Here is a 17,602-nt window from a genome sequence, read left to right on the forward strand (position 1 = left end):
TTGCTATGATAATTCCTTCACAATGCCCTTTTGGCTTACTTTTCTTAAAATATATGTTTTTATTATTTTATTTATTTATTCATTATTGCCTATATTCTAAAGCTGAGGGTTTATAACACTCGCAGTGACACAGAATATTCCTTTAAGCATAAAAAAAAGAGAAAAAGAAAATGAATAGTGCTAAATTATATATTTCCCTTAATAAAAGCTCGCCACAAATAATAATTTCCTGGTGAAGGCTCGACCCAACAACTACGCGCCATGCCGTACGCGAAGCCACCTTCTTTTATGGTGAAATGCGCCGTGGAATCCGAACCCGACGCTCACAAGTACGCGCAACGGTTACGATCTCAGTTCCAACAAACCATCCGCAGCTCCACCTTCCCTCCAAGTTCGATGGACCTCCTCCTCTTGACCTCTCGCTCGCCCCCTCCCACCTACTCCCCCTCTCGCCCCCATTTCCCCCATCGCCGCCTCGCTCTCCCCTCTCCTCTCGCCCTCCTCGCTACCCCGAGGATCCGAATCCGGACCCATGCTCGCCTTCTACCACCGCGCCCCGCTGCCGCAAGAAGCGATCCCGGGGCTGCTGAGCACGCTGACGATACCCCCGTCGGCGCCGGCGGAATCGATGAGTCCGACGGTTCCGTGGTGTCGGTTCTCCGTTCGGATGGGGCGGGTTCGGAGTCGCCGAGCATTTGGAAGCAGATGAAGGAAATCGCCGTGTTCGCGGGGCCGGCGTCGGGGCTCTGGATTTGCGGCCCGCTGATGAGCCTCATCGATACCATGGTCATCGGCCAGGGGAGCTCCTTGGAGCTCGCCGCCTTGGGTAATAACTCCCTTTCTTGACGATTTATTGGACGGGTTTCTTGGTTGTGGATTGGTGGCTGTGGCTAGGGGTACTTGCATTTCTTGAGAGTTTCCTGGATGAGTTTCTTTATGTGGTTCTTGATCGTGGGATGGTGGCTGTGATTAGGGATACCTGCATTTCTTGGGGGTTTCTTAGTTGGGTTTTCTTCTGTGGTTCTTAATCGTGATAACATTTGTGGTTAGGTCCGGGAACGGTCTTTTGCGATTACCTTTGCTACGTCTTCATGTTTCTGTCGATTGCAACTTCCAACATGGTTGCCACTTCACTTGCTAAGAAGGTAAAAGTCTAGTTCTCTGTCGCCTGACTGATTTAGATGAAGTGTTTTCTTGAACTTGCTGTTTTCATTGATGTGTTATTAAAGTTATGTTGAAATATTGACATTTCTGGAATATCATGAACTTAAGGTTTGATATAATAAGTAAATAAACAACATAGAAATCACCATAATTGATTTGTGTTCACCTTTCCTATTGCCTTACAGTTGTACTCACTAATAGGATATTACTGTTGCAGGATAAAAGGTTAGTGCAGCATCAGATATCCATGTTACTGTTTGTTGCTTTTGCTTGCGGGCTGGGAATGCTTTTGTTCACAAGATTGCTGGGCACACAAATACTATCTGGTAAGCGTAAGGACTTGCAGAGTTATAACTTGTTGTAGATGTTGTTTAATTATATCTCTTAGTTTAATATAGCATCAGGTTCTGTGGATTTGGTTGTTTGAGGGACAAATTGGCGTAATATTTGAAGGAACCAATTGAAACAAAATTACTGCATTAATCTACAGATTAGCTGGGAAATAAATAGCCAATCCAAGAGTGAACAGTGCAGCTTTGTCATCTCTGTCCCTAGTAAAAAATTGTTTTAGTGGATAGCCATATGAAAAGTTCCATGCATAGCTATTCGGCATGTAGTAATCAATCAATAGTGCCTTAGTTGAACCTTATTGGTGGTTTAAAGAAAATGAATGCTCTATGCTTATGTGCAGTGTAAAAAAATATATTTTGGTTTTTCAGGATGAAGAAAATCATCCCATACGCACAAGGTATCTTACATCCTGATTTGGTTTAAAGAATATGAAAGTTATATGCTGATGGAAAACATTTAACACACATAATGAAAGTGCAAATTAGAGAATAATGTCAGTTTGTCGCTATTACATTCAGATTTCTAGAGCTGCTTATGTAAGGGGCTACAGAATATGCATTTGATGAATGTATTGCCCTTTGATAGAGAAGACTTAATAAGATACAACCTCATTGTGCACCAGAAGAAAAGGAACATTATCCAGTCCCATACTTTCCATAACTTGTGATTGTCATGTTAGAACATTTGTGTCCTTTTCTAACTTTGTATATTTGCCTAACCTTTTTTGTTTGTTCTGTTATTAGTCTCTTTTTTTGTCTCCACATGGTTTTTTTTTAATTATCAGACAGATCCTTAGTTATTTGTCAAGGCATCATGACTTGATGATAAAAACATGTTTAACCAATCATTTTCAATGTTTCTTCTCATTTTCAGCTTTTGTTGGATCAGAGAATTTACACCTTGTTCCTGCTGCCAATTCATATATTCAGGTGCAGATACTTTCTGTCAAACTTCTATTTTACAGTGTAATATAGAGAAAGGGTAGATCCTAATAACTTCGGGATGGTTTACTAACTTGAAGCACAAATTTGACATATTTCTTGGAGGCTATATATGAGTGTGTATATTATTTTGATCAGACCAAACCAAATCAAATAGCGTTTGAAATTTCAGTTTTGTTTAATGTTTTAACAATATGACTTGATTTGAAAATATGAAAAAAATGATTTAGTGATTTGGTTTGGTTTCCATTGTCTATTAAATCAAGCTGTAAATTGTCATTTAAGACAAATATCATGATATGTCATGGTACTTCAATTAAAACACTAAAGCCAATTTACTCAAGCAAAGTCTTGATTCCTCTTTCTCCTGTGGTCTTCCAACGAATATGGCAATAAAATTAGAACTGTTGATCTATGATTAAATTCAATTGAGCTTAAGATCCACATTAGGATCTGGAACATAGGGTTTGGGTTGATTTGGTTTATATGATGAAGCAATTTGGTTTGGTATGAACAGTTATCAAGTCACAAGTTGTCGCTTTGCTTTGTTTTCATCTAGAAATTGGACCAATCCAGGCTATGCACACACCTAATATTGTAGAACTACTTTTACTTTGTTACTCTGTATCGTTGCCGTTATTCTACTTTGAAAATGTTTAGTTAATTGATGTCATCAACATTATGTCTAACATTTCTTTCTCTTCTTTGATACACACATGGAACCTATATTTGAACCCAGTTGGTTGTGCTACATGCATCTCTCATGAGCATGATCATGCCTATTTTGGTAGTGTCAATTTGTCGTGTATCTAAATAGTATCTACTCAAAGTCTCAAAGGTTGCAAATATCAGTCAACATGCAACAATTTTAAAAGAAAGGATGTTAGCATGCAGCTATGTTACATCCACAAGTTAAAAGAAACTCAAAATCCATGATATTGATAATTCAATGGTTTTTCAATTATGGATTATATACTTTTTATAGAATCACTGACAATCATATCTCAAAATATTACAGTAGAACGATTGTTGTTGGAAATAAGTATCTTTCTTGAGTTGATTTAATTTGGTTCGATGAATTATTGTCCTTAACCTGAAAAGAAGAATATAACACAAAACATAAAAAAATATTATTTATCCACATAAGAAATTCTATTGCTCAATTATATATTCACTTTATTATTATTAAAAGAGAATACAATCTTTTTATACCTTAAATAAATATATTTTTTTTGTAAGTATATTTTTAAAAGTTAATTTTGATTAGATTGTGGGATCTTATGATCCTGTGATCCAAGTTTAAATATTCTCTTACAGTCCTAGGTAAGAAAGTAAGTTTGGCAAGCATGCTATAATATAGACATCAACTAGGTTCTTCAAGCATTTGTATGTTAGTTGGTCATGAACTTTTTTGTATACCAAAGAGAAGGTAGACCAATTATCTATGAAACCACTAGATGTTGTAGTTTGTCATAAATGTGCATTGAAATTTTCCTTAAAATACGTAGCCTCCATATTGTAGTTACCTTGCAAGATTAGTGTCAAATAATTAGGTTCAATAATATGTTTTGACTAATTGTATTGTGCACAAGTTTTGTGTGAGAATTGTGTTACTAGTATCTTTTTTTTTTTGGTATGATATGATATACTTACAAAACTCTTATGAAAGGTGCTTCTAAAGGTCAGTGTTTCTTAAATTATAATATGGGCTTAAATTTTTAGATATGTCAGGTATGCATTATAAAATTTCTTTTTGTTTATAATAAAATGTTGTTATACCACACTTCTTGACCAAAATATCTTTAACAAATTAATGTCGAAGATAATTGTGCTCTGTGCTCTATGAACACTTTTTGAAGCTAAACTATTTTGTTATTACTTGATAAGTCTTATGCATTAATATCCTGAGTTGATTTTTGTTAGATTAGAAGCTTTGCATGGCCTGCAGTTCTTGTTGGCATGGTTGCTCAGAGTGCTAGGTATCACTCTTGGACATTGTATTTTGATTATTATTTTGTAGGCCATGTTACTGCTAGAAACATGTTGGTTCATGATGCCTCCATAACAAAGCAAGTCTTATTTGCACTTCTCACTTAAAAAAGATTCACCCTGAATATTTTAAACCTCGCCTTTTGGAACACAATCAAATTTCCAGTCATTGTTAACAAAAATATTGTATATGTTTGGAAAATATGAAAAAGAATCATTGGGATAATTGGCTCTTCTTGATTCAAATTCTTTTTTTTGTCATCAATTTAACTTAATGAATTGGTTGCTAAATTGCTCTAGCTTAATACATTCTCTTATAGTCATGAGTCATACCTTTCTCCTCTATGCCCACCTAGTAGGTGGTGAAGATACTGGTAAATCAGCATAGTGAGCCATGCATCATCCATCTACTTGTGTCATCCAGCACATACTGGGAAATTCACTTTCATAACTTCACTTTTGCTGCTATGCCCATTGGCATGTGCTTGGACGGTGTCCGATGATGAATGACACAGTACATCAGAGGTCTGTATGAAAGTACATATGAATAACAAAGGGATACAACTTGTTTGAGATGTAAATTAGGCATCAAATCATTTACACCTTATGAAGAAAGAACCATAATAATCTGATGTAAAAATTGCTACTTATATCATTATTAAACTGTAATTCTTCACATGATGAGCTTTAGTGCAGCTTTCTCTTGTTCATCACATTTGAATTTGTTTTGATCAATACCCAGGCACTGGCACATGCTTTTGCACACTATACCGGGAAGTTGTTTGCAGATGGAAGGAAATAAACCTCTTGAATCTAGGAGGTTTTTTCCACTAAAAAAGTGAAATATGCATTGCCACATAATAGCATGTACTGAGGAAACCTGGTGTTAGATGAGGAAAGATGATTATTAGATTGTTAATGACATTACTGCTTAAATTTATTGCTACAAGCATTCGTTGCTTCTCAAACTCTTATATGCTCTACACATGCTGTGATTACAGTTTGGGAATGAAAGATTCATGGGGACCTTTAAAGGCTTTGGCAGTTGCTAGTGCAGTAAACGGTTTTGGTGTGATTTTCCTTTGTTGTGTTTGTGGGTATGGTATCGCTGGAGCTGCTTGGGCAACAATGTTGTCACAGGTATGATTATGTAGTTATTGAAGTTAGGTCTAGCATGCAACTATATGTAAACATTAACACTGCATAAACTAGTTTTATAAGATATTGAAGAAACGAAAATGCATCTAAGGAATTCATTAAAATGGTCTCCTTATTTGGTAATATGATTCTGCTCTGACTCCATATTAGTTTGGATAAGTGAAGGGTTGTATTGGCCTTATTACTGAGTAAGGGTGCCATCAGATTATATTTCTCAGCTCCCAGGTTCAATTTGCTTGGCTAGCAACCTTTGATACTAGTTTTGAGCCCATTATTGGATTTTTTGTGGTCTTATGAAATCACTATATAAAGATTGCCGAACAATATATGGCTAACCCTAATTCATAAGTGGATGGTCCTAACCTTATAGCATCTTTTTATCCAAGCCATCTGAAGTTACTAACATCTCAAAACTCGTGCCCATAAATATTGATCTATGTCCAACTAGAATAGAATCTAAACCCATATCAAAGCGTGTCCTATTATTCAAAAATTATTTGAAGTCTTGATTGAAAGTCTAGTCTAACTTTATCATTTCATGTCATTTCAAGAGGCTCCAAGCCAAAACTTAGAAATGACCTAGTTTGCATTGGATAGAAGAAATGGTGTTTTGGCCATTTTTACCAAAATATCTTGGTTACTTTAAAACAGAATCATCTGAAAAGGTGGAACCTTCAAAAAGCTGGGAGAATGAGAAGAGAATAACTTCCTCGCTAGTCCAACCCTGTTACACTTTTTCCAACCTTTTTAATATCAATGCATTGCACATGAACAAGGTGGTCTTCCAATATATTTGTGGGCCTTACTTCATGGATAAAATGTCCAGTACTAGTCCCCACAATAGTCATGAGGGGACCATTTTAATATAACTATCATTTGAATAAATTTTATTAGATTAAAGGGATTTTTCCAATGTCATAAGTTGTCAGATGACAATATCTCCAATATTTTTCCTTTAGTTTCTAAAATATCTCATGGAGCAGATAAGGGAAAAAATGATAGAGAAAATTGGAAGACATTAAATTTTGGTTTGGTTGAATATTGCAAATATTAATTGGTTATTTTTCTTTTACGAAGATTAAAGTTTATTAATTGGAAATGCTGTCAAAAAAAGTAGATTCTTCTAAGAATTAGATATGAAAGGTTATCTTCTTAGAACAAGGAAAGAATAAGTAAATGATGCAATGATATAATTGAGTCTACACAAAGATGGAAAGAGATTGTAATCGGGCCATAAATCAATATTTATTTTCACACATCATGTATGTATTAATGGTATGAGAACACTCCATTGGTTTGGTTCTATCATCCATATAAGATTTGTGGACGTGTGAGATCTTTGTTCCTAGGAGTTGCTCCTTGATCTAGAGGATATTTATTAGAACTGGACCGATTGGTGAGAATGGGAAACCGAGAATAGGCCCCTCTAGTTTTGAGATTAAGGATCAAATAAGGAAGAAAAAGAGCTAGGACTGGTTAACCTGGTCAGTTTTTTACAGACCTAACCATAAGAATTGGCCAGGTTAGCGTGAATTTGTTGGTTTTCCAATACATGCCAAAGTTGTCAAGACCCCTTATTTTGAAAGCGAAGAAATAATCAATCTACCCCCCATTGAGTAAATCCAATGTCATTAATTAAGAAAAAAAAGAAAAGTACTTGTATCATTAGGATTCAGCATAATCAATCTACTCCCCATTGAAAGAAATAAGGTACCAGGGGCAGTTACAAAATGACCTTTGAACAGGGGAACCTGAATTTGCAAATTGCATCAACAAGTTGATAGTTATGAAGGTTGAAATAGCCACTTTTCTTTCTCATGCACTTAATTGGAAAATGATTTTTTTTGTTCAAATTTCTCCAAATTCCTCTGTCTGTATTTGTGCACCTTCTTTTATTAGTAATTATTGTTGTGAACTACCAGGTTGTTGCTGCTTTTATGATGATGGAAACCCTTAGAAAGTCAGGTTTTAGTGCATTGTCAGTATCCATTCCTTCACTCAGAGATTTCCTCCAAATATTGGGTATTGCTGCTCCAGTATTCATGACAATGACATCGAAGGTCTGAGTCGAGATCATTGTGTTCACTTATAAGATATGGCATTATAGTTGAGTGTCATATTTTCAGGTTGCATTCTATTCCCTGCTCACCTATTCTGCTACATCAATGGGGACAATAACCATAGCAGCCCATCAGGTCTTTTTACTTGACCGTTTCTTCTTAAGCAGATTTCATTGTTCTGTTTATTTGAACATTCTCTACATTTCTTTGCCTAACTTTAATGTGTTTAATGCAGGTTATGATTAACGTCTTCTTCATGTGCACAGTTTTTGGTGAACCCCTCTCACAAACTGCACAGTCTTTTATGCCAGAATTGATGCATGGAGTTAATCGCAGTTTAGAGAAGGTCCAAAAATCTGATGCTTCAATAGTTTTTTCATGTAAAATTTATAGTGTTCTGATGGTGGTTCATGTTGCATTCCACTACATGTTTTAGATCTAAGGAAGATTTTCTATATTACCTGCAACATTATTGTTATTCAAGTCACCAATAATTTCTGCAAAATGCTAGTTCATTTAAGCATAATTTCTGCAAAATGGTTTTCATTTTCTTGAAACTCAAGGAGGCAGATGGTCCATTTTCTGTGTTAGTGCTATACTGGTGCTTCTATGTGATGATCAAGTACTCTTTGTGAGACTGATGATCAAGATTCAATTCTGTTATATAAGATGTGCTAGTAGTGGCATGGTGCTCTTCTGTATCATGCAGATGTTCTAAAAGCTACATTCATACCTTAGATATGATGTTATTTTTCTTTGTATGGTAGTTGGAGAAGGTTACAGGGGTCCTACACTTGCTTTCGAGCTTTAGACTTCTTGAGGTCCTCTTTATTTCTGAGCATTCATCTACCTGATAAATTTGAACTTGATGCAGAACGATTGCATCTTCCTTTCTGATTTTGTTTTTACAAGTGAAAGAAAAACATATAGTGGAATTTTGTATAAAATTGGACTGTGAGGAACCAAATTTTGAAAAACATCTAGTATAAACTTCCTCAATGAGTTTTTCTTTTCCTTTCTAGGATCATTATATTGCAAAGATCAATTGGAACCGAATTCCTTCTATCTTGAAATGTTTGTGCATCACCATTCACAGTGAAATTTTGAGGGGTACAACATGATGAATTGTAGACATCTTTCTTTATTGTATATTTGCTTTGCTCAATTTTGTTTTGTATATGGTTCTTTTGTTTTGGTGCTTTACTGAGTTTTAACTGTCAATCTAGGCACGCATGTTACAGAAATCACTTGTGGTGATTGGAGCTATAGGTGGACTGACCATAGGAGCTGTTGGAACATCTATCCCATGGCTTTTTCCTTACATTTTCACAACTGACAATGTGGTCATTGGGGAGGTTGGTCGATACTTTTTCTTCCAGAATCCATTGTATTAGTACAATATCATTCTCTATTGGCATATATTCATTCTAAAAGCTATCCAATTTTGCATAAATTATTTATTGGCTAACAAGTTCATTTTCTATGTTTTATACTAGTAGCTATCTGCAATTTTGCATAAACTTGTTGTATATATGGACAAATGCTCATCCATTTATGTATGTCTAAATTGACTGATTGATTTAGTGAACTTGTCCGCCCAAAGTATTACTAGACTAACTCTTGCTAAACTAAACAGATGCACAAGGTCCTGCTTCCTTACTTCATTGCATTGATGGTGACACCTTCAACGCTTAGTCTTGAAGGAACATTGCTGGTATGCTATATTAATGGATGTCTCTTTCATTCTTTGCATTTGTGCCTTGTCAGTTTTTTTTTTATTTGAGATTTATTCATCCCAAGTCTTTTGCAACCAGAAACAGAAATTCTGGTTGAGTACTAATTCCCTCACATGCTCATTATTCTGTTAATCATATTTATCATTGTGTAGTCATTCTTGAGACCTAAAGTTGTTGATTCTGTTAAAAACATAGGAAAGAAAAATATGGGACATTCGTGTGCTGCGTCAGGGATTAACCAAGGCTTTTGCTTTGTGTGTTGCACATGCAGGCTGGCAGAGATCTTAGGTTTTTTAGTCTGTCAATGATTGCTTGTTTCTGTGTGGCTGGACTTCTATTGTCGGTAAGAGGACATTTAAATTTTTTTGTCTTTGCTTGTATTACCCTCGTCGTCACGGTGCTTCTGTTGTTGCGTTCTATTGCGTCAGCTCGTCTGCAGTAAAGGTTTTGGTCTCCCAGGCTGCTGGTGGGCCCTTGTTGGATTTCAATGGGTACTCTCTCTCTCTCTCTCTCTCTAAATCTTGGATGCGTTGAAAGATCCATGCTGACATTGGAATGTTTTCTTTTTTGTTGGGATGACGGGTGGGGGAATAGGCCCGCTTTTCACTTGCTTTACAGCGGCTTCTTTCCCCTCGTGGCATGCTTTTTAGTGAAGAGTATTACCAACATCAATTGGTGAAATTGAAGACGTAGTTCATCGTCCTACGGGGTGATTCTTTAGCCGCAAGCATTCTTTCGCCATAACATCACCGGGTATTAATTTTGTCAGCATTATCTCTTCGGTGTTTGTTAATAGAATTCATCTAAAGAAATAGCTCCGTTTTTCTTTGCTTTTATTTTTTTCTTCTCTTTAGGCTCGTTCGTTTTCTTGGAAGAATATTATAGGATGTGTAATATAGGCACAATGTGCACTTTCCGTAGCTTTTCGCAGGGACGATTGGATGATGCAGAGACTAGCATATGTATCTTGCCACAAAACGATCATTCTTGCCAAGCATACACAAAAGCAAATGGTCGCACGCGGGAGCAGTAAGTTCTCGAGAAGTGCAGCATCTTTCCACGTGTAAATCTGAACATCCTTCCATCCCACAGGATGGTGACCACCAATCTATCAATGCCATAACCGATGGTTTTTATTAGTTGGAAGATATTTTTGGTTAGGCTAGCAATTGTGGCTCATAACGTGTTAGTTAACATATAAACCGATAGATGTGACAGTTTAAAGCTTTCAGATAAACTGGTAATGTGTTTGTTAGCCATGGTTTTGGATTTTAAAAAAATTCAAAAAATAAAGAATAATAATAAGTATTTCAAGTTGCACCCACTATAAGGCTTTGCCTAAAAACAGTTACAAAAATGACAACGGTAAAAGTCCCAACTATTTAAGACCAACTATTGAGATGAATAAAAAATTAAATATAAAGTACTTAAATACTTATTTATAATTTATATTAAAATTAATTATTTTTTATTATTACATTCGAAGGTTTTCTAAGTATATGATCATACCATCCTTAAATAAATTTTTTACATCTTATCTTCTATCGAAACGATAAAATAAAAAATAGGAGAAAGTGGCTCACAGAACTTAAAACATATTATAAGAACATGTTAAATACATTACTAATCAGCATCTAAAAAGATACATTGCCTAAATCAACACCTCTTGGTTGCTTAACGTGGTTATATATCTACAACGTCTTGACCAGATCCACAAGGTTCAAACATAGATCTCCATGGTCCTGAACTGGATCTAGCCTGCGGCTACTTGAATCTAAGCCAAGTTGGATCAAATCTAAACTACCTTAGATTAAGCATAGGCATATCCAACTTGGATCCACGACCTAAAGCAATCAAATCACTTTACTCTGCGTACATCTAAGCTAGACCTAAATTCAAGTAAATCTAGATATATTAGTATAGAACTGGTGGTATTTGAACGAGAAATAAATAAGCTTTGGTTTACCTTATTAGATGAGAAAACTAGCTGTTCTAAAAGTGAGAGTGAGGACTGAAGGAGTTGCTATTTGGATAAAAGTCAGAAACTGAAAGTGGCCGCAGCTACTTCAGCACGTGTGGATATGGGTGCCAAGCAATATGCTTCCTGCCAGGCATGGGAGGCCTACTGAACAGAGAAACTAGACGATTGGTCCCCGCTCGGCACGATCTAGTACTGCCCAGTAAGTAAGGGCCAGTCTGCATACCGGTTTAAAGCTCAAAAGGGGTGCGATAGGTTAACATGGACCCATACCGATGGTATTTTGACCATTATTTCCCTCAACGACAACATCACCACCATGACACCAATATTAGAAAGTTAGGCAACCGAGGATGACCCAACAAGCAACATAAACTCAAGTGCCAGCATTGAATTTGATAATACAGCACGTGCTTTTCTAGGCCAAACCAAAAAGATCATCAAACCAATGGTTACTGGGCCATTTTGAACTTATTTGTGAGCTTAGATTTTAGGAATTCCTTAAGTTGTTCAAACTATAGCGTCAGAATCCAGCATAAAGAGCATGTAAATGGCAATATCAAGCAAAAAAAATGAAAGATTTTAAGTATTCTGTAACGTTGATGTTTACAGGGCATCCAAAGCGCATACACACCTTAGTGAACACTCGAAGCAGCAGGGGGCAAGTCATGCAATTTCAAGAGAGAAAAATGTTAATAACTCATGAATATATAACTTTGGATGAGAAAAGAAATGGCATTTATTTATTCAATAAAACCAATTCAATTATTAAATACCAAACAACAACATGAAAAGCATCGAGCAAATTTTTTAAGTTTAAATACTACTTAAACCTCAAATCCCAACTTAATCCAAGCTTTTTTAAATGAAAATCCTGTAGTCTGATGGCATGAAATTTGAAAATACAATAATCGATGTGGCACATTTACTGGTCCAAGCAAGGACTAGCATTGGATCATACGACCCAGGACCATTCGGTATTTATTTATTTTTATATATTTTACAGCTGATACTGAGCAATACGGGCCAATAAATTGCCCAATCCGCCGGCACAATATTGGTCCCATAGATGACCGGAACCAGTACCAGACCCAGACTTATAACCTTGATCTAGAGTATATGTAAATATTTCTCAATCTTTCATCAATCCGCACGCACATCCATCTCAAGACTAACTTCTTAAACATGTTATTTCCTAGTTGTGCAATATACAAATCCATAAAGCATGGTTGACCTTGCAACTCAATGTGTTATTGACCATACAAACTAATAAAGCATGAACCGTTTGATGAAGATTGGTGATGTGGCAGGTTAAATAGAATACTCATGTAGTTTCAACCATTGGGTATGTGAGGGGCTGCGTCAAAAACAAGATGGTATAAAGTGTAACTACAAGATCATAACCAACAAACGTTGTCGATGATCAATTTTAAAGGTTATGTTTAAAAAGGAATCATGGAGAGAACAGAAAAAGATAGGGCTAGTCAACTGAACCCGTTCTACATGTTATAATCTTGTAGTTGCAATTGATCTTTTAGGTCACAAATAGGCATTTGCTTTGCTGTATTTTCAAGTTTAGCCCACCATTCTAGAGCTTCTCTTGTTTCTTCTTGTCTTTTTATCTTATCTTTGGCCAGAACTCATCAGTCTAAGATGATTCTAGCCACCAGAACTTCCTACTAGTATTATTTGACAGCTGATTTACAGCACTGCCAATTTTTCTCTTTGTTCCCTTTTTCTTTTTCAAGCTACAAAAATTAATCTTTATTCTTTTTGGATTGTATAGTCATGCTACAAAGAAAACTAAGCATTGCCTAAAAGCCGCAAAAAAAGGAGAATCAAATTAAATGTAAAATACTATCTGTTGTCAGGTACTACACAGGCATAAGTATAGGTCTAAAAAAAGATTTCAATTGAGAAGATATTATTCTCACAGAGGGACAAAGAAATTATGATGAATCAGATGAGAGGGTGTACCTTTTCACGGTCCACAGGTTCACGCAGGCGAGCTAGTGGGGGAGGACCTCTTGGTTGAGTAGGCAGTGCATGTATGGCATGCGGCATGCCCATTGTGCACTTCAGTCATTCCAGCCATTTTCCACCTCTATAGTAGAATTAGCAATGGTATACAATGCCACTTTAAATCAGAAACATATTCTCAGAAGGAACATGAAAACATAAAGTAAATTGTTAAGGCAATCAAAGTATAGAATCAAAACATAAAGCAAACTGTTGAGGTAATCAAAGTATAGTATGAGGAACTCAGTCTCTCTAAGGTTTTCGATTACAGGATACCATAATACACATGAAATCTGCCATAAGTAGAAACTTTAAATGGTGTTACAAACTGATGAAGTGAAAACGAGGATAGATAAAAATGTGAAATACTTCTCGTGTATCAGCATTGAACCTTGAATGTGCATTTCATGATTTGTTTACATCACCTAATTATCATGTGTGGTAGTATATTGTATTATCAAAATTTCAACAATATAAAACACTCGCTACATATGGGCTAATGGCATTTTTTTTGCATCTTCAAAGACTTGTTCAGCTTACAAAAAAAAGGTGCAAAATTAAGTAACCACATTAGAAGCCACATATATTTAGAACACTGGAAACTAATTATTTTTGTGCTCACATATGAATGATGGGTTAATAACAACATTCTCAAAATGATAAAAGAAAAACAATAGTTCTCTAACAATTCAGGTAATGTCTAACAAGCAAGAACTTCAATTAGGAGCCTTGTCCGATGACCATACTATGCTAACAGCTTCGCAAGATACAAAAGCCAATCAGGTCAAAGAAATAATTCAGGACTTACGTAATTCATACTATGCTAACAGCTTCAAATGAAAATAAACCAGAATAATAAAAGCAACCAATAAAAGGAAGTGTTGTATATTCATTGATTTCGACTATGACTTAAAAAGATAAAGGATGATTGTAAAAAATGTACAAATAAAAAATCAGTATGTGCAATTTAGAATCCTTCAATAATGTATTACTCAAGTGCTAATCAACAGCATATGAATGTTAGATGCAGAAGATCAGTGGTGATAAAGAGCAAGCGCATCAGAATACAAAGAGGAAGAGAACAAACGTTGGTTCTGTAAGGCCTAGTGGCCTTAGTGTTTTTTCTTCCTCTTTCTCTCTCACTGTAAATATGGTTTTACAAATGCAGATAGAATTATGTGTAAATAACACTTCTGCAGCAACCTACCTAATTTTTGTTCATCTTTATTGACTAAGCTAACAAGTGCACGCAAAAGTGGGGTGAATCAAAAACAAAATTTAACTGTCTGTTGAAATAATATGAATGAATATACCCTGAATACGAAAAACAATGAAGATGCACTTCTATTACAGTACTTGAGAGGTCAGTATTAAATTTTAGGCGAGACATCTGCTAAAGATGCCCATAAGAATCTTTTTTCTTTCTTATTTTGACATTCTAGACGAAATGATGACTCTAGGAGAAGAAATCTCAAATCATTATATGATGGAAACATAGTTCCACATAAAAACCAAATTTCAAAATGATATAGATCAGAGCAGCAAACATCGTTACAGGACCAAAGGGAAAAATAAGTTCAAACAACGATCAACAACATCCAAAATAGGCTATAATCCCATATCAAGAACCGTCTCAAACACCTTTCTTTCTCAATTTTAGAGCCCATAAGAAGTGAACTTTGACCATTTATTGAGTCACACGATCTCTTGACAGAATTACGTGTGTAATGTATGGAACCTAATTCAAGCAGTTCCACAGCCTCCTCTTTGTTTCTTTTTTTGAGATGCAAGGAAGGGTAACCCATTACATCAAGGTGCGTATACAGAGATCATAGAAAAGGGCTTCTGGTGATCTTGTTCCAATAATACCATGGAAATTATAATTTCCAAGCTAACAAAACGTACAATACAAAAGATAACCAAAATTTTTGGATGGTGAAACCGCAAGCGATTCAAGAAATCATCCTTCAAGAAACAACACTGTAACGCTTTCCTTGGTAGCTCGTTTTCTTGATAGAATCCCTCAAAGTAACGAGGGCACTAGAACAATCGAAGAGAACAAACCCTAGCCGCAACCTTCTTCTCCATGTCCTCCTAACTCTCGCATCCCTTCTCCCCGAAATCAATGGACAATCCGAAAACCCAGAAAGCGGAGGGTAATCAGAAACCCTAACACAAGATCACGCTTCTTTCATCCAAGAAGCCAGAAAGATCGCATCTCTAAGATGCAGATCAGTGGGTTGAACAAGGCGAAGAGATCGAGAGTGGCTTAATCGCCCAGAAAACCATCAAAGAGAGAGCGATCGACGTCGAGACGAGGCGATCCAAGATAAAAGGTAACAGCAGGGACGATTACCTTCTATGGATGAGATGTGCGAGCTGCGGCGGGACTAGGCTTCGGATGCCGCAAAGTGGCTTCGAAGGCGTACTCGTCGCCTGCGTCCCGCCCCCCTCATTCACTCATCGAGTGTGCGCGCGCGCGCGCGCTTGTATATATATATATATATATATATATATATATATATATATATATATATATATCACAGCAAACAAACAAACAACTCGTCTTGTCCTGCACAGCCATCACCAACACCATCATCTCTCGCTCTCCTCGGCGCCGGGCGTGGGTTCCTCCTCCTTTATCTCCGGCTCGACGGGGACCTGCGTGCAGGCGACGTCCACGAGATTACAGAAGAATCGAACAAGAAGAGACGGCGCTATCGAGCGCAGAGCATCCACTTCTTCTTACCTCGATGGCCTCCACGGCGTCGGGAGTGAGAGGGAGGTTGCCCTGCGGGATCCCGGGAGCCTGGCCGTCAACGTCCTTCGGTTTGCTCGCACAGCCACCCATGGTTGATTTGCTCGTGTGACGCTGTGGCTGGCGGTGTTAGCGTGTGGGAATGTACTGCCAAGGAGAGGAGGTGAGGTGGAGAAGACCACCACATAACGCTACATGTACATTGGGGATGGTGAGTTGGTGTCCATGACCATGTTGAGGGAGGAAGGGATGGCGCAAAAGATAGGGAGGGAAACGTTGACCCTTTCTTCTTGGAGTTTGACCTTTAAACAAAGATGGTCAACTTTAAGAATGCACTAATGACACAGCATTTACGCTCATAAAAAGGATATAGTAAATATATCATAACATTGTATAGCCATATCAAAATATTAGAATCAAATAAACAATCTCAATGAATATATAGTAAATATTTCATAAGATTCTATAGTCACTTGACTCATCTCAACCCTAGAATCTATTTGGGATCCACCACCTTCAATTCCCCACCCATCTCAGCTCACCGCCATTACTGTACTCTCTTCTTCTTCTTCTGAAACTGGTCCTAGTCGAAACTTGCAATTGGTGTTGCAGTGTGGCGTCTGGTATCCTCAATGCGGAAGCACTGCTCCTGCAAGTTCTACGTTTCCTCTCTCTTGGTCCTTCTTGCAGGAGTCTCGGGAGAAAACAATGGTGTTTTCTCTCTCTTCAGTCTCATTCTATGAACTCTTCGCACAGTTGTTCGGTCTCTGTGCTCCTGTAGAGAGATCGTTGTGTCTATATTGTGCTTTTTATGGCATTTAAAGGAGACTCCATCCATCTTCGTTAAGCTATCGTTCCTTGATAGATCAATTAGTTTCCAGGGTTCTGTAGTTTGATTTCAGGGACTTGCTACATGTTAATGGCGTCTAATCTTCTCTGATCCTTTGCCATTTATCGTAGAGATTGTTCTGTGGTTGGAGAAATCATATATCAATTGGACAAGAGTGGCCACCAAAGAACTATAAGCACAGATATAGAAGCCAATGATTACAAATCCTCCATTGTCATCCATCTTCCATAGAAGTGAATTCTGGATTTCTTAGAACTGTATCTCAAGTTAGATGAACTCGATAATCTTCCACAAATCCAAATATTTTAGCTGTCATGAGAGAGAAGACATTTCATATAACATGTCTGAATCCCAAGGAAATGTATACATGTGTTCCATATCTTTCTTTGTTTACTTTCTCTGACATTTCATACGTAGGAACAATTGCATACATTTCAGTACGAAGAGGAGAAGTAGATGCATTGAACACATGAAATGGATTGCATTCTCGATTGCAAACTGTGACCAAATCAATCCTGATAACCTTCGACAATCCCCAACCTTAAGGTCCCCCTCTCGATTTAGATAGATACTGATCAGTGTAGTTTTAGATCGTTGG

The 17,602-nt window shown here is 36.9% G+C and overlaps 1 protein-coding gene and 1 long non-coding RNA gene across 6 annotated transcripts; one reads left to right on the forward strand and one right to left on the reverse strand.

Moving 5' to 3' along the window:
* Positions 1-238: 238 nt before the first annotated feature.
* Positions 239-10,538, forward strand: LOC135598535 (protein DETOXIFICATION 46, chloroplastic-like). 3 transcript variants are annotated; one of them, XR_010481586.1, is made up of 15 exons: positions 239-826; positions 1,051-1,145; positions 1,382-1,490; positions 2,389-2,444; positions 4,380-4,435; positions 5,447-5,585; positions 7,526-7,663; positions 7,730-7,798; positions 7,899-8,009; positions 8,890-9,018; positions 9,300-9,377; positions 9,671-9,742; positions 9,828-9,890; positions 9,994-10,152; positions 10,321-10,538. XR_010481586.1 is itself a non-coding variant. In XM_065092491.1 (14 exons), exons 1-14 carry the CDS (start codon positions 262-264, stop codon positions 10,090-10,092), a joined length of 1,779 nt encoding a protein of 592 aa, XP_064948563.1. In that variant the 5' UTR covers positions 239-261; the 3' UTR covers positions 10,093-10,319. The 3 variants fall into 3 exon arrangements, 1 of the variants encoding a protein (XP_064948563.1); XR_010481587.1 differs by having other exon boundaries at positions 10,331-10,538; XM_065092491.1 differs by lacking the exon at positions 10,321-10,538 and having other exon boundaries at positions 9,994-10,319.
* Positions 10,539-11,699: 1,161 nt separating this feature from the next.
* On the reverse strand, positions 11,700-16,340 carry LOC135598536 (uncharacterized). 3 transcript variants are annotated; one of them, XR_010481589.1, is made up of 4 exons: positions 16,146-16,340; positions 15,753-16,057; positions 13,355-13,481; positions 11,700-12,022 (listed from the first exon to the last, which is right to left on the reverse strand). It is a non-coding gene; the product is annotated as an uncharacterized LOC135598536 (long non-coding RNA). The 3 variants fall into 3 exon arrangements; XR_010481590.1 differs by having other exon boundaries at positions 11,701-12,011; XR_010481588.1 differs by lacking the exon at positions 11,700-12,022 and having other exon boundaries at positions 12,031-13,481.
* Between the last annotated feature and the right edge of the window lie 1,262 nt (positions 16,341-17,602).

Source organism: Musa acuminata, chromosome BXJ2-1, assembly GCF_036884655.1.
Source record: "Musa acuminata AAA Group cultivar baxijiao chromosome BXJ2-1, Cavendish_Baxijiao_AAA, whole genome shotgun sequence".
NCBI lineage: Eukaryota > Viridiplantae > Streptophyta > Magnoliopsida > Zingiberales > Musaceae > Musa > Musa acuminata.

What these genes read in the sequence shown, in the direction of transcription:
- LOC135598535 (XM_065092491.1), top strand. Translation starts at nt 262, where the DNA reads ATGCCGTACGCGAAGCCACCTTCTTTTATGGTGAAATGCGCCGTGGAA. An exon ending in TTAATCGCAGTTTAGAGAAG is followed by an intron (nt 8,010 to 8,889) that starts GTCCAAAAATCT and finishes CTGTCAATCTAG; the next exon opens with GCACGCATGTTACAGAAATC. An exon ending in TGGCTGGACTTCTATTGTCG is followed by an intron (nt 9,743 to 9,827) that starts GTAAGAGGACAT and finishes CTATTGCGTCAG; the next exon opens with CTCGTCTGCAGTAAAGGTTT.